Source organism: Bos mutus, chromosome 29 (genome assembly GCF_027580195.1).
Source record: "Bos mutus isolate GX-2022 chromosome 29, NWIPB_WYAK_1.1, whole genome shotgun sequence".
Classification (NCBI taxonomy): Eukaryota; Metazoa; Chordata; class Mammalia; order Artiodactyla; family Bovidae; genus Bos; species Bos mutus.
Window position 1 is genome coordinate 16,754,142 of NC_091645.1, and position 27,188 is coordinate 16,781,329.

At 38.1% G+C, this 27,188-nt stretch overlaps 1 protein-coding gene across 4 annotated transcripts in view; it reads left to right on the plus strand.

Annotated features, from left to right (window-relative positions):
• NARS2 (asparaginyl-tRNA synthetase 2, mitochondrial) overlaps window positions 1-27,188 on the plus strand; it is a 136,014-nt gene that overhangs the window by 80,540 nt on the left and 28,286 nt on the right. For all 4 annotated transcript variants that reach the window (XM_070364973.1, XM_005908039.3, XM_070364971.1 and 1 more), the window contains exon 7: window positions 26,738-26,870. In XM_070364973.1, the coding sequence (XP_070221074.1) occupies window positions 26,738-26,870 (133 nt within the window). The remainder of the gene's footprint in view (window positions 1-26,737; window positions 26,871-27,188) is intronic.

Sequence of the window (27,188 nt, forward strand, 5' to 3'; positions counted from 1 at the left end):
CTTTTATAATGACTATCACTTCATATCCTAGAGGGGAAAAAAAAGGTTCTATTGTCTTTAACATTTAGCCAGTTTGTAATTGTTCTCATGTGCCTGTCTCATAGATAAATATTCTAAACATCCTTACGTACTAAACAATAGTGGGTGATTTAGTAAGTGTTGTTAAATTGAATTTGTAGAACACAAATTCTCATCCTTCAAAATTTTTCCTCTTACCATTTCTACTGTAAAGTTTAGTCTGCAACAGCAATTAAATGTACATTCATCACTGCTTTTACTCTATTCATGAAAATGATATAACCATGAAACTTTGAAATCTTTAATTACCTTATTGTTTCCTGACTGTGTGAGAGTGATGATGATTATGTTGTTCTCTTAATTATGGGACCTTAAAACACATAGATTACTTCAAATGTATTATTTATGTTAAAAATTAGCCCTATTTAATAGAAATATGAATTAACATACTATTGATGTGAATGACTCAAGAACTTCATTCATTATTTGTATAATATAGACAGGGGATGAGCATTTCCAGCAAATTGAGCAGAAAATGCAGAGACTTCTTATTTGGAATATTTAGCTTTCTCAGGTATGAGTGGAGAATGTGAATATGTGGATTAACCAGGGTTGGATGTTACCAAATGAGTATGATGAAAGTAGCTAAGTACAGAAGGTTATAATGAAAGATCATGGAATCTGTGCTTCAGTAAGGAGGGAAGTGAGGAAATAAAAGTAGAGAATGATGTTGGCAGAAGTGGTAGGCTTACAGAATTGGACGTCTCACCGAAGAACTGTTGGTGAAGACATACTCGAGTAAAAGCCTGGAAAAATACAAGGCGGCAGTCAAAGAATAGTATGGTGAAGTTCATCTCTCCAACTTGGAATCTCTGCTCAACTCCCACCTGTAAACTAGCGCCAGTTGTTTTCCTCAGTTGGCTGTTGGATACTCATCTCAACATGTTAAAAAATAAATTCAACATCTTGTTCTCCAGATCTGTTTTTTCCTTCTGAAGTCCCTGTATTAGAGAAAATGTCACTACCATCCTTCTGTCCTCGTCACAGCAACTGTATGGATATCATTTCACGAGCCTCTTTCCCCACACCCTTTGCATTCTTTCAGTCATTTGCTTCCACTTCCCTTGCTTCAGCTGTCCTAAACTGCTTATAATATTCTCATCACATCATCCTGTTTCACTTTCCTTTGCATATGTTGTTTATTTCTTTCTACCTAGAGTGTCCTTCCCCCATGACTTTGTCAAGCTAACCACTGCACATCAGTCTAAACTCAGCTTAAAAATGATCTCACCCAGAATCCCTACCCACCTCTGTACCCACCACCACCACATCTTTCCTGTTTAAATGCCCTTTTGTGTGTGCATGTTGCTTTATTCTTACCTATTTTGTGTCTCTAGAATCATTATTTTCCTCTATAGCTAAGACTGAGCCATATTTTGTATTTAGGAACTGTGTTTAAGTTTGTTACTTGATACAGAATAAAGACTTAAATATCTGTTAGAAGAGGGTTTCTATCAATTTTATTTATTTAAAAATGTTGAAATTACCTGTTTGTATCTTTATCTTCCTATTAGCCTGTAAATTCCTCAAACTGTATCTTGTTCCTCTTTGTTGTCTTGGTTTCTATTACTACCACTTACATGAAGCAGGGCTCAAAAATCAATCTTAATTTGATTGAACATTTGTTGAGAGCCCACTGTGTGCCTAACACTAGGTTAGGTGCTGAGATAGAGAGCAGCAGGAAAGATATGATTCCAACCTTTCTGACCCTGCATGGTCTAATGAGCAAGGCAGACACTAAATAAGGAATTAGAAATGTAGCTGTTGTAAAAAAGATTGTCCTGAGGGCAAGAAGAGCATATGGCAAGGGAATTTCACCTTGTCTAGGTTGAATTTAATTTAGAGGTAACTTTATCAGTGGAATGATTACATGAGAGTGCATTTTAAAAAATGTTACTTATATTTAATGATCACTGAATGTTACATTTGGTTTATATTCTGTTGCTTTTCTACCCTTGGAACAACAGAAACCTGGTTAATGCAACTTTCTCTTACCATTATTCCAGAGCATTTTGTGGTGTAGAAAGAATGTTTTAGTTACTTCAGTACGTGTTAATCTGTATCTGGCAATGGGACACCCTCGGTACTTTTATATTGTGTTTAATAGTTACTCTTGAATTAATTTTATTTATCCAAATCCTCAAAAGCTAGAAGACTAGTTTCTATTTCCTATTCCTTTGTCCATTTGGAAATACTTAGAATCTGTTGTTAAACTTTATATGAAAAGATTATGACTATGTATCTTGTCTGAGTTTAGGACAACAGCCAGGATAACTGGCTTAAAGAAATGGATGAAGAAACTCGATATATTGAGCATAGGGATGACAAAGGAGAGAAGTGATTTAATAGTTCAAATCTATTTGGTGGGCTTCTGTGAGTGAAAGTGAAAGGCTCTCAGTCATGTCCAACTCTTTGCAACCCCATGGACTATACAGTCCATGTACTTCTCCAGGGCAGAATACTGGAGTGGGTAGCCTTTCCCTTCTCCAGGGGATCTTCCCAACCCAGGGATTGAACTCAGGTCTCCTGCATTGCAGGCAGATTCTTCACCAGCCGAGCCACCAGGGAAGCCCAAGAATACTGGAGTGGGTAGCCTATCCCTTCTCCAGCAGATCTTCCTGACCCAGGAATCAAGCTGGGGTCTCCTGCATTGCAGGCAGATTCTTTACCAGCTGAGCTACCATGGAAGCCCTGAGACTTGTGTGCAATTAAATACAAGCTGACCCTTGAACAACTTGAGTTTGAACTGTCCAGGTCCACTTACACAAGAGTTGTTTTTTTTTTTCAGTAGTAAATAAATACTACAGTGCTACACTATTTTGCCTGGTTGAATTCATGGATGAAGAACCACAAACATGGACAGACTGCTGATATAGAAGTTTCACCAAGTTATACTCAGATATTTGATGGCCATCCCCTACTCCAAATTGGTCAAAGGTCAACAGAATGATTTTTTCCTTAAAGAACAATTTAACTGATATAACTCCTATACCATAGAATTCACCCTTTAAAAATGGACAGTTCAATAACAAAAAGTAATTAAAATAAAAAATATTTTTAAATGTACAAATCAGTAGTTTTTATTACCATCACACAGTTTTACAACTTTCATCACTAACTTTATATACTATTTTCATCACTTTAAAAAGAAGTTGCCTTTTCCCTCTCCTCTCAGCACCTGGCAAACACTGCTGAATCAGAAACAATGGGAGTAGCCCCAGCAATCTGTGTTGTTACAGACCTCCCTAGTGATCAGGTGCTGGTTAGGCCACCCTCTGTGGCCTGGTTAGTGGCGACACAAGGTGTCCAGCCACTCGGGTGGGAGAGGGGAGAAGGCTGGCACGTCCACGTGCAGACTCTGAGTGAGTCTCCACTTCCGCTTCCCCAACCTCACCATGGTACTTTGTGCAGGCTGACTGTTCTGCTGCAGTGTGCTCACTATGTGTTCCAGATAATGGTTTCCATGTTTTGACGCGTTGGTCATCACTCAGCCATTCGTTTTCTGTCCTCCAAAGGTGTGTGGGAGAGCTCCTATCCACTGAAGGCCCTCTTCCTATTTCTTGCTTTTAATTTTTTAAATTATTATTTTGAGGTTATCTCAGGAAGGAGTGAATATAAATATCTGTGCACTATTTGACCTCAGTTTTTACTAACTTGAAAGGTATTAATTTGCTTTTCTTTAATTACTAGTTAATGTACTATTTGCATGATGATTTAGTTCCTGTGTTTAAATGTGTTAGATCTGCAGTATACCACCTTGAAAGTCTAAGCATTGGGCTCTCTACCTGTTTAGAGTTTTGCATTCCTTTGTGGGCGAGATTGCTAACCTACCTTTTCTTTATCTCAAGTGTACAGGAGAGTAGCCCTACTCTTGGGTTACCTAGCTTGCTGAGTTCTGGTTAAGCAGACAGAATATCTGAAATATTGAGTGCTTTTGAAATAAGCAAGTTTGCTGTGAGTTAAAAAAAAATTCTCAGTCAGTCCTTTGAATAATGATACAGAACTCATTGTGTATGAGATGCAATGCCTATATGCATTTTCTGAAAGGTTACTATAGTGACACATCAAATTAATACTTAGTAATTTGACTAATATGGACAATATAGGAGCTATAAAAAGCAGGACTGATGTTACTTCTTTCAATTACTATAGAATCTTGTTCAAATTCTATTTTGCTTAGGTGGCTTTAATTATATTTTTAGGAGAAAAGGGGGAAATCTGTGTTGGTTGCATGTTTGCAGAATTTAGGTTAGGTTGGGAACAGAGAGAATTTCTATCATTTTGGCTTATTTTTCACAAGCTTGTTTTCTTCTATCTGAAAATTTCTATGGCTACTAATTTATTCAGCAGTAATTTTCATGTTCACCCTAATGACATGTAACTGTGTTGGATACCAAGGAATATGAGATAGCCTTGTTGATTGACATGTAGAGACTTGCCAGTGCTGTTATGAATTAATTAGCTACTAAGATAATATTACCCCTGCCGAGAGGTACTGAATTCATTTAGTGAATGGCTCTGTTAATTGAAGAAATTAACAAACCTCTGAGAGGTTTGAGTTGGAATTCTAGCTTACTTATGTACTAGTTTTTTAAGCTTAATGTCTGAGCCTCCACTTCCTAACCAAAAAGGTAAATTGTAATGGCCACCTTGCAGAACTGTTGTGAAAGTTCGAGTGTGTGTGAAGCCCAGTGTTTATCACAGTTTGACATTGAAATGGTAAGTGCTGTATTGGCAGTACTGATGACAACTGGGACGTGGAGAACCCGGAGTGATTATGAAAGACCAGCTAAAGAAAGAAGCCAGGGTGGTGTAGCCAGAAAGAATAGCTGATAGCTAGGAATCAAGTTGTTTTGCAACAGTAATAGAACGGAGTTTACACCTAGCAGAGGATTTGGACAAATTGAGAGTCAGCCAGGATTCAGGACTTGAAAGACAGGTCAGGACATCAGACCAAAACCAGTGCCTGGAATAAAGGAAGAGACTAGGACACAAAAATCAGATACTCGTCATAATTTGAAGACCAAATCAGAAATAAACTGTAAGAGCAGATTAGGTGTGCTCCTCTAATGTTGATTAGGTCAACATAATCTGTTATAGTGAGGCATCTCTGTGTTCTGGACTCTTTTGTTCTTTAAGTAAATCATTGCTGTGCCCTTTCTTTGGTTCCAAGAGGTTGACACTTCACCTTTTATACTATAGCTGGGATAAGGTTGTAATTTCAATAGTAAGTAATGGAATGTCAGTGTACAGATAAACCCTTTTCATTATTGTTGCTTCTCAATCAGCTTTATTGAGTAAACTTTACATATAAAAATGCACTCATTTTAAATGTACCATTCAATAAATTTAGAAAAATGTCTAAAGCTTTGTAGTTTCTACTATGATAAAAACGTAGAATATTTCTATCACCTTAAAAAAAAGTCCCTAATTGCCCTTTGTCTCTCTCCCCAGCTCTGTGTACTAGGCAATGAGTGATCTGCTTTCTCTCATCATAGATTTCCCTCTTCTAGAATTTCATATAAATAGTGTTTATATAATATTTAATTTGTTTATATATTTTATATAAATGGTAACACACAGTATCTTAAAACATCTGTATCATTGTCTACTGCTAAAGCCTTTGACTGCTAATTTAACTTATATGCAGAGTACATCATGTGCAATGCTGGGCTGGATGAAGTACAAACTGGAATCAAGATTCCTGGGAGAAATATCAATAACTGCAGATCTGCAGGTGATACCACTCTTATGGCAGAAAGCAAAGAGGAACTAAAGAGCCTCTTGATGAATGTGAAAGAGAAGAGTGAAACAGCTGGTTTAAAACTCAACATTCAAGTTTAAAAATAAAATTAAAATAAATAAATAAATAAAACTCAACATTCAAAAAACAAAGATCATGGCATCTGGTCCCATCACTTCATGGCAAATAGATGGGGACACAATGGAAACAGTGACAGACTTTATTTTGGGGGGCTCCAAAATCACTGCATATTCAAAAGCAGAGACATTACTTTGTCAACAAAGGTCCCTCTAGTCAAGGCTATGGTTTTTCCTGTGGTCATGTATGGATGTGAGAGTTGGACTGTGAAGAAGGCTGAGTGCTGAAGAATTGATGCTTTTGAACTGTGGTGTTGGAGAAGACTCTTGAGAGTCCCTTGAACTGCAAGGAGATCCAACCAGTCCATTCTGAAGGAGATCAGCCCTGGGATTTCTTTGGAAGGAATGATGCTAAAGCTGAAACTCCAGTACTTTGGCCACCTCATGCAAAGAGTTGACTCACTGGAAAAGACTCATGCTGGGAGGGATTGGGGGCAAGAGGAGAAGGGGACGACAGAGGATGAGATGGCTGGGTGGCATCACTGACTCGATGGACGTGAGTCTCAGTGAACTCCAGAATTTGGGTTGGACAGGGAGGCCTGGCGTGCTGTGATTCATGGGGTCGCAAAGAGTCGGACATGACTGAGCGACTGATCTGATCTGATCTGATCTGAAAATCACTGCAGATTGTGACTGCAGCCATGAAAATAAAAGACATTTATTCCTTAGAAGAAAAGCTATGACACACCTAGACAGCATGTTACAAAGCAGAGAAGTTCCTTTGCCAGCAAAGGTCCATCTAGTCAAAGCTATGGTTTTTCCAGTAGTCATGTATGGATGTGAGAGTTGGACCATAAAGCTAAGCGCCGAAGAATTGATGTTTTTGAACTGCGGTGTTGGAGAAGACTCTTGAGAATCCCTTAGACTGCAAGGAGATCAAACCATTCAGTCCTGAAGGAAATGAATCCTGAATATTCATTGGAAGGACTAATGCTGAAACTGAAGCTCCAATATTTTGGTCACCTAATGTGAAAAACTAACTCATTAGAAAAGATCCTGATGCTGGGAATAATTGAAGGCGGGAGGAGAAGGAGATGACAGAGCATGAGATGGTTGGATGGCATCACCAACTCAATGAACATGAATTTGAGCAAGCTGCCAGAGATGTTGAAGGACAGGGAAGCCTGGTGTGCTGAAGTCCGTGGGGTTACAGAGTCGGACACAACTGAACCACTGAACAACGACAGCAGTATCTTATTTATCAGACTCTTCTCTGTCATCTTTCACTCAACGTTCATCCAATGGTTTTTTGTTGTTGTCGTTGTAATTTTTTTTTAAGTTTTGACTGAGCTGAGTCGTTGTTGATATGCAGGCTTTCCTCTAGTTGGGGAGAGTGGGAGCTACTCTCTAGTTGCCGTGCACAGGCTTCTTATTGCCATGACTTCTCCTGTTGCCTAGCACAGGGTCTAGGGCCTGTGGGCCCCAGTAGTCGCGGCACATGGACTCGGTAGTTAAGGCTCCTAGGCTTTAAAGCACAGGCTCAACGGTTGTGGCACACGGGTTTAGTTGCTCTGCACATGTGGGATCTTCCTGGATGAGACACTGAACCCGTGTCTCCTATACTAGCAGGCGAATTCTTTACCACCGAGCCACCCAGGGAAGCCCTGGTTTGTTCTTTTTAATTTCTGAATATTATTCCATTGCATGGACATAAAATTTGTTAATTCATTCATCTTTTGGTAGACACGTGGGTTGTTTCCAGTTTGGGCCTATTATGAATGAAGCTCTGTGGAAATTCATGCATATATGCCCATTATGTTCAAGTAGTTTTCATCTCCCTTTGGTAAATTCCTAAGAGTTTCTGGGTTGTATGTATGATTAACTTTAGAAGAAACTGCCACACAGATTTCTGAAATTCTTGTACTCTCCAACAATGTATAAAAGTTCTGTTTGCTCCACATCCTTGAAAAAAATTGGTATTATATTTTTATTTATTTATTTATGGCTGTGACGGGTCTTCACTGCTGTGTGGGGGATTTCTCTATTTGTAGTTAGCAAAGGCTACTCCCTAGTTGCAGTATGGAGGCTTCTCACTGCAGTGGCTTCTCTTATTGCAGAGCACTGGCTGTAGGGCTTCAGTAGTTGCAGCGCTTGGGCTCAGCACTTGCGGTTCTCAGGCTCCAGAGCACAGACTCAGTAGTTGTGTACAGGCTTAGTTGCCCTGAGATATGTGGAATCTTCTCAGACCAGGGATTGAACCTGTGTGTCCTAATTGGCAGACAGATTCTTAACCACTGAGCTATAAGGGAAGTCCAGTGTTGTATTTTTTTTAATCAGTCTACTAAGCATATGGTATCTCATTATAGTTTTAATTTGCATGTCTGTGATAGTAGTGTTAAATTGTGTGTGTGTGCGCTTACTGGTCATTTATAAATCTTACATGAATTGTCTTTTGAATTCATTTGCCCATTTTATTAGGCTGTTTGTCTTCTTATTATTGAGTTATGAGTTCTTTTTCTTTTTTCTTAATAAAAGTATAGTTGATTTACAATGTTGTATTAGTTTCAAGGGTTCAACAATGTGATTCAGTTATATATATATATAACTGAATATGTATATTCTTTTTCAGATTCTTTTCCATTATAGGTTATTACAAGATACTGAATATAGTTCCCTGTGCTATACAGTAGGTGCTTATTGTTTATTTCATATATAATAGAATGTATATGTTAATCTCAAACTCTTAATTTGTCCCTCCCCATCACCCTGCTTTCCCAATTGGTAACCATAAACTTGTTTTCTATGTCTGTCAGTCTATTTCTGTTTTGTAAATAGTTCATTTCTCTCATTTTTTTTTTTTTTTTTTTAGATTTCATGTATAAATAGCTTCCTATGATATTTTTAATCTCTAGGTTTATCCGTGTTGCTCCCAGTGGCATTATTTCATTCTTTTTTGTGGCTTAGTAGTATATTTTTTACTGTGTGTGTGTGTGTGTGTGTGTTGCATCTTCCTTATCCATTCATCTGTCAATGGACATTTAAGTCACTTCCATGTCCTGGCTATTGTAAATAACGCTGCTGTAAGCATTGGGGTACATGTATCTTTTCAGATGACCATCTTTTCCAGATATATGCCAGATCTGGCATTGCTGGCTCACATAGTGACTCAATGTTTAGTGTGTTAGGGAACCTCAAGACTTTTTGTCATTGTGGCTACACAGATTTACGTTCCCACCAGCAGTGTAGAAGGGTTCCCTTTCCTCCACACTCTCTCTAGCATTTATAGTTTGTATATTTTTTGGTGATGGCCATTCTGACTGGTGTGAAGTGGTTCCTTATTGTAGTTTTGATTTGCATTTCTCTAATAATTAGTGACACTGAGCATCTTTCCAAGTGCCTGTTGGGCATTTGTATGTCTTTGAAGAAATGTTATTCAGGTCTTCTGTCCATTTTTTGATTGGGTTGTTTTTATTTTTTATATTGACTGTTTATATATTTTGGAAATTAATCCCTTGTCAGTCCCATTATTTGCAAATATTTCCTCCCATTCCGTAGGTTGTCTTTTTTTCTGTTAGGTTTCCTTCACAGTGCAAAAGCTTACAAGTTTGACTAGGCCTCATTTGTTTAGTTTTGCTCTTATTTCAATTAGTCTAGGTGTCAGATCCAAAAAATTATTGCTGTAACTTCAGTCAAAGAGTGTTCTAAGAGTTTTCCTCTAGGAGTTTTATAGTATCTGGTCTTATATTTAGATCTTTAATCTATTTTGGGTTTATTTTTGTATATGCTATTAGGGAATGTTCTAATTTCACTCTTTTGTATGTAGCTATCCAGTTTTCCCAGCACCACTTATTAAAGAGCTTGTCTTGTCTCCATTGTGTTTTCTTGCATCCACTGTTGTAGACTAATTGACCATAAGTGTGTGGGTTTATTTCTGGGCTTTGTCTCCTGCTCTGTGGAGCTGTGTACCTGTTTTTATGCCAGTACCATACTGTTCTGATGACTGCAGTTCTGTATTATATTCTGAAGCCAGGGAGCATGATTCCTTCAGTTCTTCATGATTCCTTCTGTTCTTTCTTAGAATTGTTTTGGCTAGTAAGGGTCTTTTGTGTTTCCATACACATTCTAAATTATTTGTTCTAGTTTTGTGAAAAATGCCATTGGTAGTTTTATAGGGACTGCATTGAATCCTAGATTGCCTTGGGTAGTATGGCCATTTTAACAGTATTGATTCTTCCAGTCCAGAGACACAGTATATCTTTCCATCTGTTTGTGAAGTTGTAAGAATTCTTTATATGTTCTGGATATTAGCCCTGTATCAGATTTATGCATTGTAATTACTTTCTCCCAGTCTGTCATCTGTTTCCATCTTTTTAACTGTCTTCTAAAGATCAAAGTTTTTTCATTTTGTTGGTGTATACTTTATCAGTTTTTTTTTTCTTATGTGATTCATGAATTTTGAATTTTATTCCAAAAAATGCAAAAGGTTTTCTTCTGTGTTTCTTTTCTTAGGAATTTTATAATTGTAGCTTGAAGATTTAGATCTGTGATGTCCCTACTGTTAATAGTCTGTAAGTTCCTTGAACGCCGAAGATTTGATGCTTTTGAACTGTGGTGTTGGAGAAGACTCTTGAGAGTCCCTTGGACTGCAAGGAGATCCAACCAGTCCGTTCTAAAGGAGATCAGCCCTGGGTGTTGTTTGGAAGGAATGATGCTAAAGTTGAAACTCCAGTACTTTGGCCACCTCATGCGAAGAGTTGACTCATTGGAAAAGACTCTGATGCTGGGAGGGATTGGGGGCAGGAGGAGAAGGGGACGACAGAGGATGAGATGGCTGGATGGCATCACTGACTCGATGGACGTGAGTCTGAGTGAACTCCGAGAGTTGGTGATGGACAGGGAGGCCTGGCGTGCTGCAGTTCATGGGCTCACAAAGAGTCAGACACGACTGAGGGACTGAACTGAACTGAAAGGCCATGTCCAATTTATGTCTATATTTTCCATAGTGATTAGTTGTTGTTTAGTCACTAACTCTCTGATTCTTCTGTGACCCTGTGGAGTGTAACCCATCAAGCTCCTCTGTCCTTGGGATTTCCTAGGCAGGAATACTGGAGTGGGTTGCCATTTCCTTCTCCAGGGGATCTTCCCAACCCAGGGTTTGAACCTGTGTCTCCTACATTGGCAGGCAGATTATTTACCACTGAACCCCCAGGGAAGCCCATATTGGTCAGTAGCCTAATACATATTTGTTGAAGAAATAAATGAATATGATTTCATGGTAGATAATGACGACTATAAGATAAAGGACACATAGCTAGACTCTAGGCTGCAGTATCTTTTTCTTCTTGGCTGATATGATCTGTGGGCTTGAATTGTACCTGTAATTTTAATTTATTTCATCAATCTATTCTAGTTGGTGGGAAAAAAGTCACCCAAGAGAATATGCATTAACAAACTTGGGGTAATATTATGTTGGATCTGTTTAGATATTTTAAAGTAACCTCGTTATATGAAAGCAGAATTTCATTTTCATTTCATTCCCTTGGTGTTGGTATGACTTCTTCTTTGTATGAGTTCAGAAATTTAGTGTCTTTTAAGAAAAATTAAAATTTTAAAAATTCACCTGTAAACTATGCACATGAAAACTACTGAAACATTTCTTTGTATTTTACTTTATCAAATTAAATTTACTTCCTTTTCTACAAAATAAAGGGAAACTTCATCTTTGCTGCTCTAGGTGAAATTGCTTATAAAGAAACTCAGCCATGCATTTTGCTTCTTTCTTGCAGTAGAAATTGGTAACAAGCTTAGTAACATATACTGGTTGATGTTCATATTTTTATTTATCCTGATGTCAACCCCCACTTGATCTCCCATAGTACATCCCTACACTGAAAAAATAAAATGTATGTTTTGCACTTGAGATAGGTTCATAGGATAGTAAACTGAAGTGCCACATAAACGTACAATTTGGAGAATGTACAAAACCTGAGCCATCCTTTTTTCACCCTTAAGAAGCTGATTTAGTACTGATGAATTATGGAGATTGGGAAGTAAAGATAAAAACCTAAAGTTGTTTTTTTTTTCTGAAACATCGTTAAGTGACTTTTCTTAGTGTCTTCAACTGGGTGACTATTCTGTACTTTCCTCCTGATTCTTCTTCAGACAGTGTAGTGTGAGATTCAGTGAAAACATTTGAACTCTAGGCAGATAGTGGGACTACTTTACAAGAAAGTGGGCTTCCCGGATAGCTCAGTGATAAAGAACCCTTCTGTCAATGCAGGAAATGTGGGTGTCATCCCTGGGTCAGGAAGATTCCCTGGAGACGGAAATGGCAACCCACTCCAGTATCCTTGCCTGGAAAATCCCATGGACAGAAGAGTGGGTGACAATCCATGGGCTCACAAGAGAGTCAGACATGACTTAGCAACTAAACAAAAGGAACAACATACAAAGAAGTATCTCAAAAACTTTCATGCATGCTCACCTGTAGCCAAAATATGTGTTTGATTTGATAATGGATTTTATAGAGAGCTGTTAAAGAGTTAGGTATGAATTGGGAATTTGAAAACAACTGCTCAGATAGTTCAATCCAAAGTCTCTACCTTTTGTGTAGATCACTCCATGATCTATTAATATACCATTAAGAATATTTCTTTTTAGTTTCTGTGCAGCACTCACGGTTTCATTGTGGCTTTTACAGACATATTTATCAGTGAAGCCAAATCAAAAGATGAAGGCTGTGTCCCTTTCATTGTGTATCAGTTTTGGATATTCTTTCTCAGGGAGCCACGACCACTGGAGAACAATTCATTCATTCTCTAATTCAGAAGATGATGAATAAAATGGCTTAAATTTACTCATTTTGAGTAAAGAGCCCAGAAAAGCCTGATACTGAGAGTTATGCATCTTTATATAGATGGAATGTTAACAGAAGGTGGAAGCATAGTTTATTGAATAATTCTAAAGTTATCAATGCCTTTCAGAGAGTTATTTTATCAGAAGAGGGGGAAAGAGGCCTGGTATGGCAGGGCAGCATCGTGCTCATGCTCAGTCATGTCCAGCTCTTTGTGACCCCATGGACTACAGCCGGCCAGGCTCCTCTGTCCATGGGATTTCCCAGGCAAGAATACTGAAGTGGGTTGCCATTTCCTCCTCCAGATCTTCTCAACCCAGTAATCAAGCCCACACGTCCTGTGTCTTCTGCATTACAGATGGTTTCTTTACCCTCTGAGCCACTGGGGAAGCCCTTGGTAGAGTAGGAGATGTGGGATAAACAGAATATGTATGACTGGGCGTTTGAACAGATTCAGAAGAATATCCAGTAACTCTGTCCTCCACTGACCTCTTTCCTCATGTTCCGATTCGGGGAAAATGGATGCAGAGAAATCAAGATGTTTCTGCATTATTTCTATAGGCTGAGTGCTCCTTTGAAAGGATCTTGCCTCTATTCCTAGTGTGCCATGGTCCCTTTGTGCTTTTATGTTCATATACCAAGCTCTGATTAGGAATCTGTCAAGAATATTAGAAATATTTTATTCGTAGTAGTCCCCTAGCTTTCATACAAACCATACCCTTTTTGTGAAACCACAAGAGTATTATTTGTACCTTTTACCTTCAATCATAATTAACAATTAGAAGGTCTAGATCAGTGGTTATAGCATCTAAGAAGATTTTTTTTAAATACAGATGCATCAGATTTTAGTGCAAGTTCCAAGATAAACAGATTTAATTGGTTTTTCTGGGCATCAACATTGTTTTTTGAAGTACCATAGGTTATTCTATGCAGCCAAGATTGAGAACCACTCTAGATCATTGGCTCTCCAAGTGTTACCCTTGGACCAGGGGCATCAACATCACCTATAAGTTGTCTCAGGCCTACCCTCGGACCTACTGAAGCAGAAATTCTGAGTGTGGGGTCCAGCAAACTGTGTGATAACAAACCCTCCATGATTCTAATGTGTGCTAAAGTAATAAAACTATTGCTGTAGATCATTTAAGCATTTCTAACAAAGCTTCGTTTTAACTCAAGTTCAACCTTTTAGGACCCACAGTGTTATCGTGTTATAGTGTTACATGTTATCCTTTTCTGTAACCTAAAATGGAATGAAAAAGTATCCTGATTGACCATCAAAGCTTATAAATGACTCCCCTTTCCACTAAGGAGGAGCTGTAGGTAACACCTAAGAGAGACAAAAGGAGCTGTAAATGGTAGGAAGTGGCAAATGCAGAGATAGCAAGTGGAAGAAGAAAGGTATTTCGAAAACAGCAACCAGGAATGAAATGACCTTGTATAGAGGGGCAAATTCCACTCAAGTAACGGTGACATTAAAGGTACAAAACTTCTTTTTGTAGCACATTTTGTGGGGTTGTGGGACCATTGATCGTCTGTGCTACACTTTGTTAGTTTTGAAGAGTGCACACACACAGCTCAGCAGAAAGTGGGCTGTGGAGCCAAATTGCTCTGGCTAAAACTACCTTTGCTGTGCTGCTCTGCGCTCATTACTTAACTTGTCTAAGCTTCAGTTTCTTCCATTGTAAATAAAGTGAAATCACCTGCCTCATAGAGAAGCAAGAATGAAATAAAACATGTGTAAAGTGCCTATTGGACAGTTAGTTTCTTTTTAAAAATTCTATTGTGATAGAATTCAATACATATAACCTGAAATTTACTTTTAGTGATACTCTATAACTAACACCACTATACAGTTCCAGAACATTATTATCACCCCAAAAGGAAACCACATACCGATGAGGCAGTCGTTTACCGTTCCCTCTTCTCCCAGCTCTGGCTGCCACTCTTCTGCTTTCTGTTTCTCTGCATTTGCCTAGTCTGGATATTTCACAGAAAGGAAATTATACCATATGTGGTCTTTCGTATTTGTCTTCTTTCATTTAACATCATGTTTCCAAGGTTCATTCATATTGTAGGATATATTAGTACTTTGTTTCTCTTCATGACTGAATAATATTCCATCATATAAATGTACCATATCTCATTTATCCATTATTGGAGACGGAAATGGCAACCCACTCCAGTGTTCTTGCCTGGAGAATCCCAGGGATGGGGGAACCTGGGCTGCCATCTATGGGGTCACACAGAGTTGGACATGACTCAAGCGACTTAGCACCAGCAGCAGCAGCAGCAGCATTTATCTGTTAATTCTTTGATGAACATTTGAATTGTTTCTATTTTTTGACTATTGTGAAAAATGCTGTTTTGAACATCCACACAGAGAGGGCTTCCCTGGTAGCTCAGATGGTAAAGAATCTGCCTGTAGTTCAGGAGACCTGGGTTTGATCCCTGGGTCAGGAAGATCTCCTGGAGAAGGGAATGACAACCCACTTCAGTATTCTTGCCTGGAGAATTCCATGGACAGAGGAGCCTGACAAGACCATGGGGTCAAAAAGAGTCAGACACAACTGAGTGACTAACATACAGGGAGGGGTTTTTTTGATCACTTATTTTCATTTCTTTGGTGTTCATACTCCAGAGTGGAAATGCTGGATCATATGATAATTCTATTTTTAACTTTTTATGGGATCACCAGACTTTTTCACAGTAAGTGCACGATTTTACATTCCCATCAGCATGTACAAGGAGTTCCCTCCATCCTCACCAGCATATATTATATCCATTTAAAGAATGATAGCTATCAAACTTTTTTAAAAATACATTGATTAGTGATCTTAACTATTTTTTAGGGTAGTAGTGCTTAATATGGAGAAGGCAATGGCAGCCCACTCCAGTACTCTTGCCTGGAAAATCCCATGGACCGAGGAGCCTGGTAGGCTGCAGTTCATTGGGTCGCTAAGAGTCGGACAGGACTGACCGACTTCACTTTCACTTTTCACTTTCATGCATTGGAGAAGGAAATGGCAACCCACTCCAGTGTTCTTGCCTGGAGAATCCCAGGGACAGGGGAGCCTGGTGGGCTTCCATCTATGGGGTCGCACAGAGTCAGACACGACTGACGCGATTTAGCAGCAGCAGCAGCAATGCTTAATCAGGAGTTCACATAGTAATTACATGTAGAACTTCAAAATATACTCATGGCCAGAACTCTTCTTAGATTTTCTGAATGTAAGTCTCCACAGGTAGAGCCCAGAATTAATACTGCTTATTAAGAATCATTGCCTAATGTGATGGGTCTCAAAGTTTTGTCTGCCCCCTGCCCAGGACCCTTTCAGAAAGTCCTTTGAAATGAAAACTATTTTCATAATAATACTAAGCCAGTATTTGTTCTTTTCATTTTTATTCTTTCGTGAGTATACATTGAGTTTTCCAGTTATGATAACACAATGATTGAATGCATAAGCAGATATGAGAATCCAGCTGTCTTCTATTAAGCCAGATATGAAGAAAATTTACAAAAATATAAAACAATGCCACTCCTCTTATAAAGTTTTATTAAAAAGATGTTTTTATGACATGATGGGTGTATCGTTTGTTTTTAAGTGAACAATGTTTTAAAATTTCTCAGTTTTAATAGTAAATATTGGTAGACATAGCCTACATAAGCAAAATCTCTTTTGCACTGATTGAAAGTTATAAAGAGATTTTGAGACCAACGAAATGAGAACGATAGACCTTTGGAAAGAAAGGAGACATAAACAGAAAGAGACCAAAAAATAGTCTTAACCCGTTTGTTGAACCACTTACCATATTAATTACATTAATTAATACTACATTAAGTTTACATTACATTAAGCTTTATTCATATTTTGTTTCATTTCATCTTTATAGTAGTCTCATCACAAATGTATACTTAACTTCATTGTCACATGGAAAAATTCAATCTCAAAGAAGTTAACCTGGCTAGTTCATAAGCAGAGTAGCCAGGATTTCAGAGAAGGCAATGGCACCCCACTCCAGTACTCTTGCCTGGAAAGTCCCATGGACGGAGGAGTCTGGTGGGCTGCAGTCCATGGGGTCATGAAGAGTCAGACACGACTGAGCGACTTAACTTTCACTTTTTACTTTCATGCATTGGAGAAGGAAATGGCAACCCACTCCAGAGTTCTTGCCTGGAGAATCCAAGGGATGGGGGAGCCTGGTGGGCTGCCGTCTATGGGGTCGCACAGAGTCGGACACGACTGAAGCGACTTAGCAGCAGCAGCAGCCAGAATTTCAGTTTAGGTCTTTGGATTACAGGCTTTGGATTAATTACTATATGACCTTTAAAAAGTAAGGCTCATCAGTACAGGACTTGAGCTCAGGACATTGTTGACAGTTCAGTGTCACAATGACTCATCTTCCGCTATAGTATAAGATTTCAGAAAAGGTAGCCTTTGAATCTTCATAGACTTAAATAACATGTAAATACTATGTGGTGCATGTACCTAAAGTTCTCGTATATTCTCTCAGTACAAGGACTACTAAACATGGGAGATTACAGGAGGGATAATCTAGGCACGAATAGATGCATTTGACAAAATGTATACCTTTTTTGAAAAGATGGTTGTAGTATCTCGTTGAAAATGTGAGGACAAATACACAGTTAAAGCAATTAGCAAGTACCATACTGCCTTGATGACTGTAGCTTTGTAGTATAGCTTGAGCTTAGGAAGATTGATTTCTCCAGCTCCATTCTTCTTTCTCAAGACTGCTTTGGCTATTCAGAGACTTCTGTGTTTCCATTTGAATTGTGAAATTTTTTGTTCTAGTTCTGTGAAAAATGCCATTGGTTATTTGATAGGGATCGTGCTGAATCTGTGGATTACATTTGGTAGTATAGTCCTTTTCACAATATTGATTCTTCCTACCCAGGAACATGGAATATCTCTCCATCTGTTGATATCATCTTTGATTCCTTTGATCAGTGTCTTATGATTTTCCATAAACTGTTCTTTTGTCTACTTACGAGGTTTATTCCTAGATATTTTATTTTTTCTTGCAGTGGTAAGTGGGATTGATTCCTTAATTTTTCTTTCTGATTTTTCGTTGTTGGGTTATAGAAATGCAAGTGATTTCTGTGTATTGACCTTGTATCCTGCGACTTTTTACACTGATTAGCTCTAGTAATTTTCTGATAGTTTCTTTTGGGTTTTCTATGTGTAGTATCATGTCATCTGCAAACAGTGAGAGTTGTACTTCTTTTCCGATCTGGGTTCCCTTTATTTCTTTTTCTTCTCTAATTGCTGTAGCTAGGACTTCCAAAACTATCATGAATAATAGTGGTAAAAGTGGACATCCTTGTCTTGTTCCTGATCTTAAAGGGAATGTTTTAGTTTTTCACTATTGAGAATAATATTTGCTGTGGGCTTATCATATATAGTCTTTAGTCTGTTGAGGTAGGTTCCTTCTTTACCCATTTTTTGAGGCATTTTTATCATAAATGGGTGCTAAATTTTGTCAAAGGCTTTTTCTGCATCTATTGAGATGATCATATAATTTTTATCTTTCAATTTGTTAATATGGTATATCACACTGATTGATTTGTGTGTATTGAAGAATCCTTGCATCGCTGGAATAAACCTGATTTGATTATGGTGAATGAGCTTTTTAATGTGTTGTTGAATTCTGTTTGCTAGAATTTTGTTGAAGATTTTTGCATCTGTGTTCATCAGTGATACTGGCATGTAATTTTCTTTTTTGTGGGTGTCTTTGCCTGGTTTAAGTATCAGGGTCATGGTAGACTCATAGAATAACTTTGGCAGTGTTCCTTCCTCTGCAATTTTTGTGAAGAGTTTCAGAAAAATAGGCACTAGCTCTTCTCTAAATGTCTGATAGAATTCGCCTGTGAGGCCATCTGGTCCTGGGCTTTTGTTTTTTGAGAGATTTTTGATCACAGATTTGATTTCAGTGTTTGTAATTGGCTTGTTCATAATTTCTATTTCTTCCTGGTTCAGTCTTAGAATTCTTTCTAAGAATCTGTACATTTCCTTTAGGTAGTCCATTTTATTAGCATATAGTTGCTCATAATATTCTTATGATTCTTTGTATTTCTGTGTTGTCTGTTGTAACCTCTCCTTTTTCATTTCTAATTTTGTTGATTTGATTTTTCTCCCTTTTTTTCTCCATGAGTCTGGCTAATGGTTTGTCAACTTTATTTTCTCAAAGATCTAAACAAACATTTCTCCAAAGAAGACATACAGATGGCTAATAAACACATGAAAAGATGCTCAACATCACTCATTATTAGAGAAATGCAAATGAAAACTACAATGTGAGACCACCTCACACCAGTCAGAATAGCCATTATGAGAAAGTCCACAAACAGTAAATGCTGGATACAGTGTGGAGAAAAAGGGAATCCTCTTGCATTGCTGGCGGGAATGCAAATTGATACAGCCACTATGAAAGATGATACGGAGATTCCTTTAAAAACTAGGAATAAAACCATCATATGACCCAGAAATGCTACCCCAAGGCATATACCCTGAGGAAACCAAAATTGAAAAAGACTCATGTACCCCAGTGTCAATTACAGCACTATTTACAATAGCTAGAACATGGAAGCAGCCTAGATGTCCATCAACAGATGAATGGATAAAGAAGCTGTAGTACATATATACAATGGAATATTGCTCAGCTATAAAAAGGAATGTATTTGAGTCATTTCTAATGAGATGGACAAACCTAGAGCCTATTATACAAAGTGAAGTAATCAGAAATGCTGAGAAATATAGATTTTGTATACTGACACATATATATGGAACCTAGAAAGATGGTATTGATGAATTTATTTGCAGGGCAGCAATGGAGAGAACAGACCTTTGGACCTGGGGGGAAGGGAGGAGGGAGAGGGTGGGATATACGGAGAGAGTCACATGGAAACTTACATGACCATGTGTAAAACAGATAGCCAGTGGGGATTTGCTGTATGACTCAGGATAGGGAAGGAGGTTCAGGAGGGAGGGGATATGGGTGTACCTATGGCTGATTCTTGTTGATATTTGACAGAAAACAACAAAATTCTGTAAAGCAATTATCCTTCAATTTAAAAAATTAAGTAGCAAAAAAAAAAAAATAGCAAAATTTGATCCTGGAGAAACATGCTATTTTCTAAATATAGTCCATCCTCTGAAAAGTCCATCATTGCAGGAATGATGAAATGACAATAATTGTTTTAACTTGTTGGTATCCACTCCGGCAAAAGCCAGAACGTCAAGTGCTTCTCCATTTACATAGAAAAAGACTTAGGGAAATTTTTTTTGGTGTGGTTATATTTTAGTTTCTCAAAAAGTAAAATCTTTGCTAATTAGAGAAGTTCTTCTGATACGGTACTTTTCAAAAGTGTACTTGTTACCTATAGAACGAAAACTAACATGTGGGGAGTCTTTTCAAAAAACTGATTCTTTCATCTCCTAGTGCCTTCTATGAAAAATTATTTCAGGGCATAGCAGAATTTTTTGCTTAGTAATTGATATTCTGTTTAATGTCTTCCTCTTCTTGCTCCTCTGTCCTCACCCCCATCCCAGTGCTGTTTCAAAGATTCAGACTATGGGCATCAGTGTATTTTATAAAAAATGAGTTATTTGACACGTTTTGATTATCTGCTGTGTGTTGTGCACTGAGTTAAGAACTGGTTATATTGTAATGAATCAAAAAATGGATAAGGTCACTCATGAAATTTACAGTCTAGTGAAAAAGATGGACATTAAGCAAATAGTCACATCCATATATGTCATTTTTAAAAAAATTTGAAAGACTCTGTGAATAGTAGTACATGGTGTACCTAATGGGAGGATAGACCTAGAAACTTGGAAGAAGACTGAAGCCAGTGTGAGGGGTCAGGAAGGCATGAGTTCTATTTCAGACAAGTGAAAGATTGAGTAGAGCTGAATGTGTGCTTCTAGAGCTTAGAGAAGTCTGGGCCAGAGATACAAATTGGTGAATTGTGTGTGCCAACAAGTAATTAATTGAAAATTAATTAAATGACTGAGGTGAGGTCATTTAGGGAAAATGTATACAGGGGGAAAAGAAGAGGTTCTCGGACTAAGTTTGAAGAGTGCTAGTACTCTTGCCTGGAAAATCCCATGGACGGAGGAGCCTCGAAGGCTGCGGTCCATGGAGTCGCTGAGAGTCGGACACGACTGAGCGACTTCACCTTCACTTTTCTCTTTCATGCATTGGAGAAGGAAATGGCAACCCACTCCAGTGTTCTTGCCTGGAGAATCCCAGAGACCGGGGAGCCTGGTGGGCTGCTGTCTACGGGGTCGCACAGAGTCAGACACAACTGAAGTGAGTGAGCGGTGTTTGTTGAACAGCTAGTGTAGAATGTAGAAGGAGGCAGAGATGGAGGTCAGAAAAACAGAAAAATACAATGTTAGATATTTCAAGGAGTAGTAAATAAAATCCAGACTCTCCTTATAGTGGCTTACAAGGACCACCCTCTGTGTTCTGATCCTGATCCCTTCCTACCTCTTTGACCTCATCTCTTACCATTCATCTTGCTGCTGGCCTACTTCTGTCTTTAAAGATGTCAGGCTGTCTCCTACCTCAGGACCTGTGTGATTTGTATTCCCTTTGCTGAATGTCCCTCCCCCAGTTCACATGCTCATCAGAGGAGGCAACTCTTCATTCCCTTTAGCAAGTCTGTTGTCAGGCTCTATCAAACTTTGACTCTCATCCTACAATTAAGATTAAATTTTCTTGGACTTCAAATTCAGTTCTAAATCAGATACTTAGGACATATTAGTAGTTCAGTGGTAGAGAACCCGCCTACCAATACAGGAGATATGTGTTTGATACTTGGGTTGGAAAGATCCCCTAGAGAAGGAAATAGCAACCCACTCCAGTATTCTTGCTTAGTAAATCCCATGGACAGAGGAGCCTGGTGGGTTACAGTCCATGGGGTCCCAAGAGTCAGACACAACTTAATGAGTAAACAATTACAACAGGACATAATAAAATTAATTTTGCAGAAATGTTTAGCAATAATGATAAAGACATTTTTAGATTTTAGAGTGCCTCCTTGCTAGGATGTCTTGATAAGAATTAATGAAGTGGTGAGAGCTCCATCTCTTTATAAACCCTTCCACCAAGTGTATTATTGCAAGATAGAGGAAAGGGGAAAGCTGAAAAGGAGGTGCCTGGTGTCCACTCTGTTAGGCATGTAGAAGCAGTGAATGACAAATATGTCACAGAATTGCTAACCCAATGGATACAAAGCAGTAGCAAAATAGTTGATTGTTTTCTGGATGATGGTAATACCACTTGAGAAAGATTGTTTTAAAAGCCTGTTTAAAGATGTCTTTGAGTTCACTTGAGTTCAATGAACATTTCCTGAATGAAGTTGAGAAGTGATAGAAGGTTTGAAGTGGGTGGCCTTAGGGAAAGTTGCTGATCCCTTTTATGCTAAGAGATGAGTTCTTCTCAGCTAAAAACAACAGAAATTCCTCTTTTCTTTGAAAAGATTAGCTCTTAAATTTTAGGGCCAGAGGAATAAATGGCCAAGCAATCAGTGACTGTTTTATAATAATCCACTTGCCAATTTAGGGCTTCATAAAATTCCACACAAGGGAGAAAATAACCTTTGTAGAATCTATTTTTGGTAACTTTACTTTTTATTTTTAAAAAGCTGTTTTTGTAGCTATCTTAGTTGATGTGTATTCAGTGTACTTTTGTTATCTTAAATATCAACTCCAAGCTCATGGACTTTCCTTATATAGCTTTCCTCTCTCCATAATTTGGCACAAGAATGATTCTTAGTGCTGAGTGTTTTTTCTGCTAGTTTCTTCTCACAGCAGTATTGGCCTTTCACCTGGTTTTGTATCTTATTTTAGAAATGGCCTTGTTCTCAGATCTTATTTTAACTATTGCTTGGGCCAAGCCTTGCTGCAAACCACTTGCATGTGTGTGGAAGGTAGAGAAAAAAAAAGGAAATCAGCATAAATTTAAAACGTGGCAATTTCACAGGGACCTAGAAACAAAATTATTGTAAAAGATACTAGAGAATGCCAAATTGCCCCTATCTCCCACTCATGTAAGAATTTGAAGACCAGAAAGGCTGAATGACCTGCTGAAAGTTACAAAATACTGATTAAAATTTATCTTCTCATTATTTGCATGAGGGCAACCTATTTTAGAGAGCTAAGATTTTAACACATAAATAAGCTATTCACAATAAACCAAACCACTCACCCTAGCTATCTTTGAGAAAGGGGATCAGGGGCAGGCACATATTACAAACTTTTCTCTCCTGTTTCCTGGGTTTGTCCATGTTTGGCTATGAGCATCATTAATTTAATATCATAATTAAGGCTATGATCATTAAGAGTCAGATCTAGATTTGAATCTGGCCTCCACCACTTATTAGGCTATGACTCGATGACTTTGGGGGAAGTTTCCTAACCTCTCTGAACTTCAGTTTCTTTGCCTGGAAAATAGAAGTAACAATATATATATTTAGTTAATGATAAAGGAGTTAACTATACGGTTCTCACAACTAATGGTTGGTCCACAAGGAGCACTTGCTAACAGTGACCACTGTCACTCCCATGTGTTTGACAGAAAACAACAAAATTCTATAAACCAATTATCTTTCAGTTAAAAAATAAATTAATTTTAAAAAAACACTGGATGCTTACATAGGGTGATCTTTACTGAATTATTTAAACATTTATCTGCTTAAAGACTAGATGCAAAATTAGGGAAATTTTCAGCATGCATTCCAGCTCATTTTATCTTTCTGATAATTCAGAGGAAGCACCATGACCATTGATTTTTACTTACTCTATTAGAGAAACTCTTAACTTTTGGGCACCACAATTAGAATCTGATCCTTACCAAAATAAAAATCCCCGATCTTCTTCTATATTTTATGTTGTTTAGTTGCTAAGTTGTGTCTGACTGTTTTGCGAGAGTCATGTAGCACAAGAATCTCTTCTGTCCATGGGATTCTTCAGGCAAGAATACTAGAGTGGTTTGCCATTTCCTTCTCCAGGGGATCTTCCTGACCCAGGGATGGAACCCGCATCTCCTGCATTGGCACGTGGATTCTTTACCACTGAGCCACCTCGGAAGCACCGCTATATTTATTGCGAGAGAAAATCGTTAACCATTGTTAAAAATCACTGACACTGCTCATCTTAGAGTTCCCTGTCCATGTGAGAAGCAGATGCCCTTGTGACTTGAATCTGTAGTACTTTCAGAAATCACTGTTTTCTCTGTATCTAGTACCTTGATATATAATGTGTCACTTCTGAACAGCAATCCCATTGGCCTTCCTTGTATTTCAGGATAGCTGTCCATCTCTTAGAAGTCTTTCTTAGAGCCTTCAAAGTAAATTTCTGCTGTACCATGGAGTTTCTTTTTATGCCCTGGAAAATCTCAGTAGAATATCCTTTGTCATTAGTGCACATCTGTATATGCAATTTCTTGTGATACAGTGTCAGAAAAAATGTCACTTTATTTATTTAGATATACTGTTGCCAGCCTTGCGAGAGATTGCATAGGCATATATTGGAAACTCATGGCCCTGTAATTTTTTAATTTATTGTTGGGACAGACCTACATTTTCTGATCCATTTTAGTTATTGTGTGACAGCCATGGTAAAATACATCTAAGTATTTTCCTGTGCATTATTTGTAATGTTACTGTTTGTGAGAATGTTGTGCTTTTCCAGTTCACAGCTGAGGAGGCCTGTCATCATCATCATTGCTCATTCATTCAACTAGAGCACCTGTTTTATCATAGACACTGGAGATGCAAAAATGAATAAAACATTATTCCTGCTCTAGGATATTTCACAGTTTCTTGAGGGGAAAGGATACAAAATGCATAATTATATTTCTAAGTGATACATTTTATATAATAAATACATAAACAAAATGTTAGTCATATAAAGGAGGAAACAATAAAGTTGGGGACATATGGTAAGAAAAAGTGACATTTAAGTCAATTCTTGAAGGATGGAGATTTGCCATTAGAGAGGGAGGAACAGGGGATGGGCACTACAGACAGAAGATAGCCAGTGAAAAGGCCTTAAGGCATGCAGGGCATGTAAGGAGAGTGTCCTCAGTGTGTTGGAGGAAAGGCTTTGGCAAGGAAGGTCCGGTCCAAGTTAGGAGTTTGAATTTTAACCGTTGAGCAGGGGGCAGCCGTTGAAGGTTTTTAAATTAGGGCTGATATATAGTCAGATTTGAATTTGAAAACTTGGGACTGGTGAAAGAAAGGCAGGAGCCAGACACAAGAGATGACACTAAGATGGCATCTGTGGAAATAAGAGTCTCGAGGGACTACCCTGGTGGTCTAGTGGCTGGGACTCCGTGCTGCCAGTGCTGGGGGGGGCCGGGTTCGATCCCTTGTCAGGAAACTAGATCCCACATGCTGCAACTAAAAGCCCCTGCATGCCACAACAAAGATCCGATTGAAGATCCCATGTGCTACAGCTGAGACCCGGCACAGCCAAGCAAATAAACAAGCATTTGGGGAGGGGGAAGGGATAGTCTCTAGATTTGCAAGAGTTTTCCTAGGTGTGAACAGTTGAAATTATGTGACAGGAAACGTGTGAGCAGTGAGGGAGATGGGGATCTGGTTTGGGTGATGAGGTGGGTTAACTGAGATTAATAGAACTGGGGAAAATGTGAAAGGAAAACCAGGATTGTTCACTATTTTATTTTTCTCTTGTTTTGGGGAACAGTTTTCATTTTGGACAAAGTAGGGTCAGTGTTTTCAGAAACATTCTAGTAGGCAAGTCTGGATCTGAATCTTGGGAGAGGTTACTGTAGTAATTTTGAGTTTTTACTGTTTGTTTTTCCGTGAGAAACTAGGATTCACAGAGGTTAAATGATTGTGGTCTTGGGAAGGTAACTGTAGAACCAAAACATAAATTCCTAAGCTTCTTACCAACTAGGCCTTAGCTGAAATGACCTTTGAAAGAAAAAATAAATCTCATAATTTCCAGTATTATTGTTTTACTGTTTAATTTTCTAGAGTATTTTTACTTAAAGAACAAAACAAAAACCCTGATATCTATAACCCATTTGTTTTCTGTACTATTTTCTGATCTTAATGTTATCTGACTGATGACAGACAAATGAAGAGTGTTCAGGATAACAGCTAAGGAGCCCCAAATCTCTTGTTTTGCTCCAGCCAAACCTTACAATTCAAAGATTACATGGCCTCATGAAATACTCATTTGTTCATACATGCTTGATCTAGTCCCAGTTGTTAACCTTTTTCATATATGAAGGGCACTATAAATATTACAGAATGAAGGTATCATGACCACTTCTCTGCAGGACATAAAAAAAATAATTTTTTTCCATGTATGTTGTTGAGCTATAGTGGTTCTTGAAAACCACAGTTAAAATAGACAGTTCTTCAAAATCCACCCCACCCCTCAAATGTCAGGGGTCATTCAACACTGAATAAAACTCTTGAGTGGGCGTAAAGGACTTGAGTAAGCCTAACAAGGCAAGTTGCCACGCATATCTGATATTCCTTTTTCACATATTTAGAAAATGCTTGACTCACCTCATCCACATGAAATTCTGATTTTAACTGTTGCTATCTAGATTCTCTGTGTGGCTTCTTGGGCTATGGTATTTGTCTTTGACTTTGTTCTCAACTGCTGTGAAATGTACTTGTCTGCTGTTTAAGGCAGCTGCAGTGGAGTGCACCCAGAAGTGGTTATAAGTCTATATTTAGTAAGCTGTAGGGTTTGTAAAACATTTGCAAATTCCTTTGGGATAAAATGGTTTCTATAAATGTAACATTTTTAATGAAACTATTATTATCACCCATTAAAGAAATATAACAGCTAATATGTGTGGATTTGTGGATGAGACAGAGGCACAAAACTTTTTTTTCCTTAAGCATTCACTGAATTTTTTAAAACTTAGAATTAATCATATAAATCCTATTTTTATACTGTTAATCTTGAATTGCAGAGCTTTTACTCAAGTGTTTACCTTTGGTCCAACATTCCGAGCAGAGAATTCTCAGAGCCGGAGGCACCTGGCAGAGTTCTATATGGTAGAAGCAGAGATTTCTTTTCTGGAGAGCCTTCAAGATCTCATGCAGGTAGGTACTCAAGTTTTAAAATAGTTTCTAAATATCAGACATCTGTGACATTAAAATGCTTCTGTATACATTTTTACCTCGGACATTTGTGCCTTACAGGTGTTCACAGAATGAAGAAGATAGAGAACTACTTAATTTAATAAACATCTACTGAATGCTGTTAGTGTAATAGTTTAAACTACAGGAATCATACCGATTTCAGTTCATGTCCAAACGCTGCCATTAACTTTGCTATGTTACCTAACCATAGTGATCTTTAGCTTCCGCCCTGTAAAATGAGAAAAATAGTAGCTATTTTATTAGTTTATTGTGAGAAGT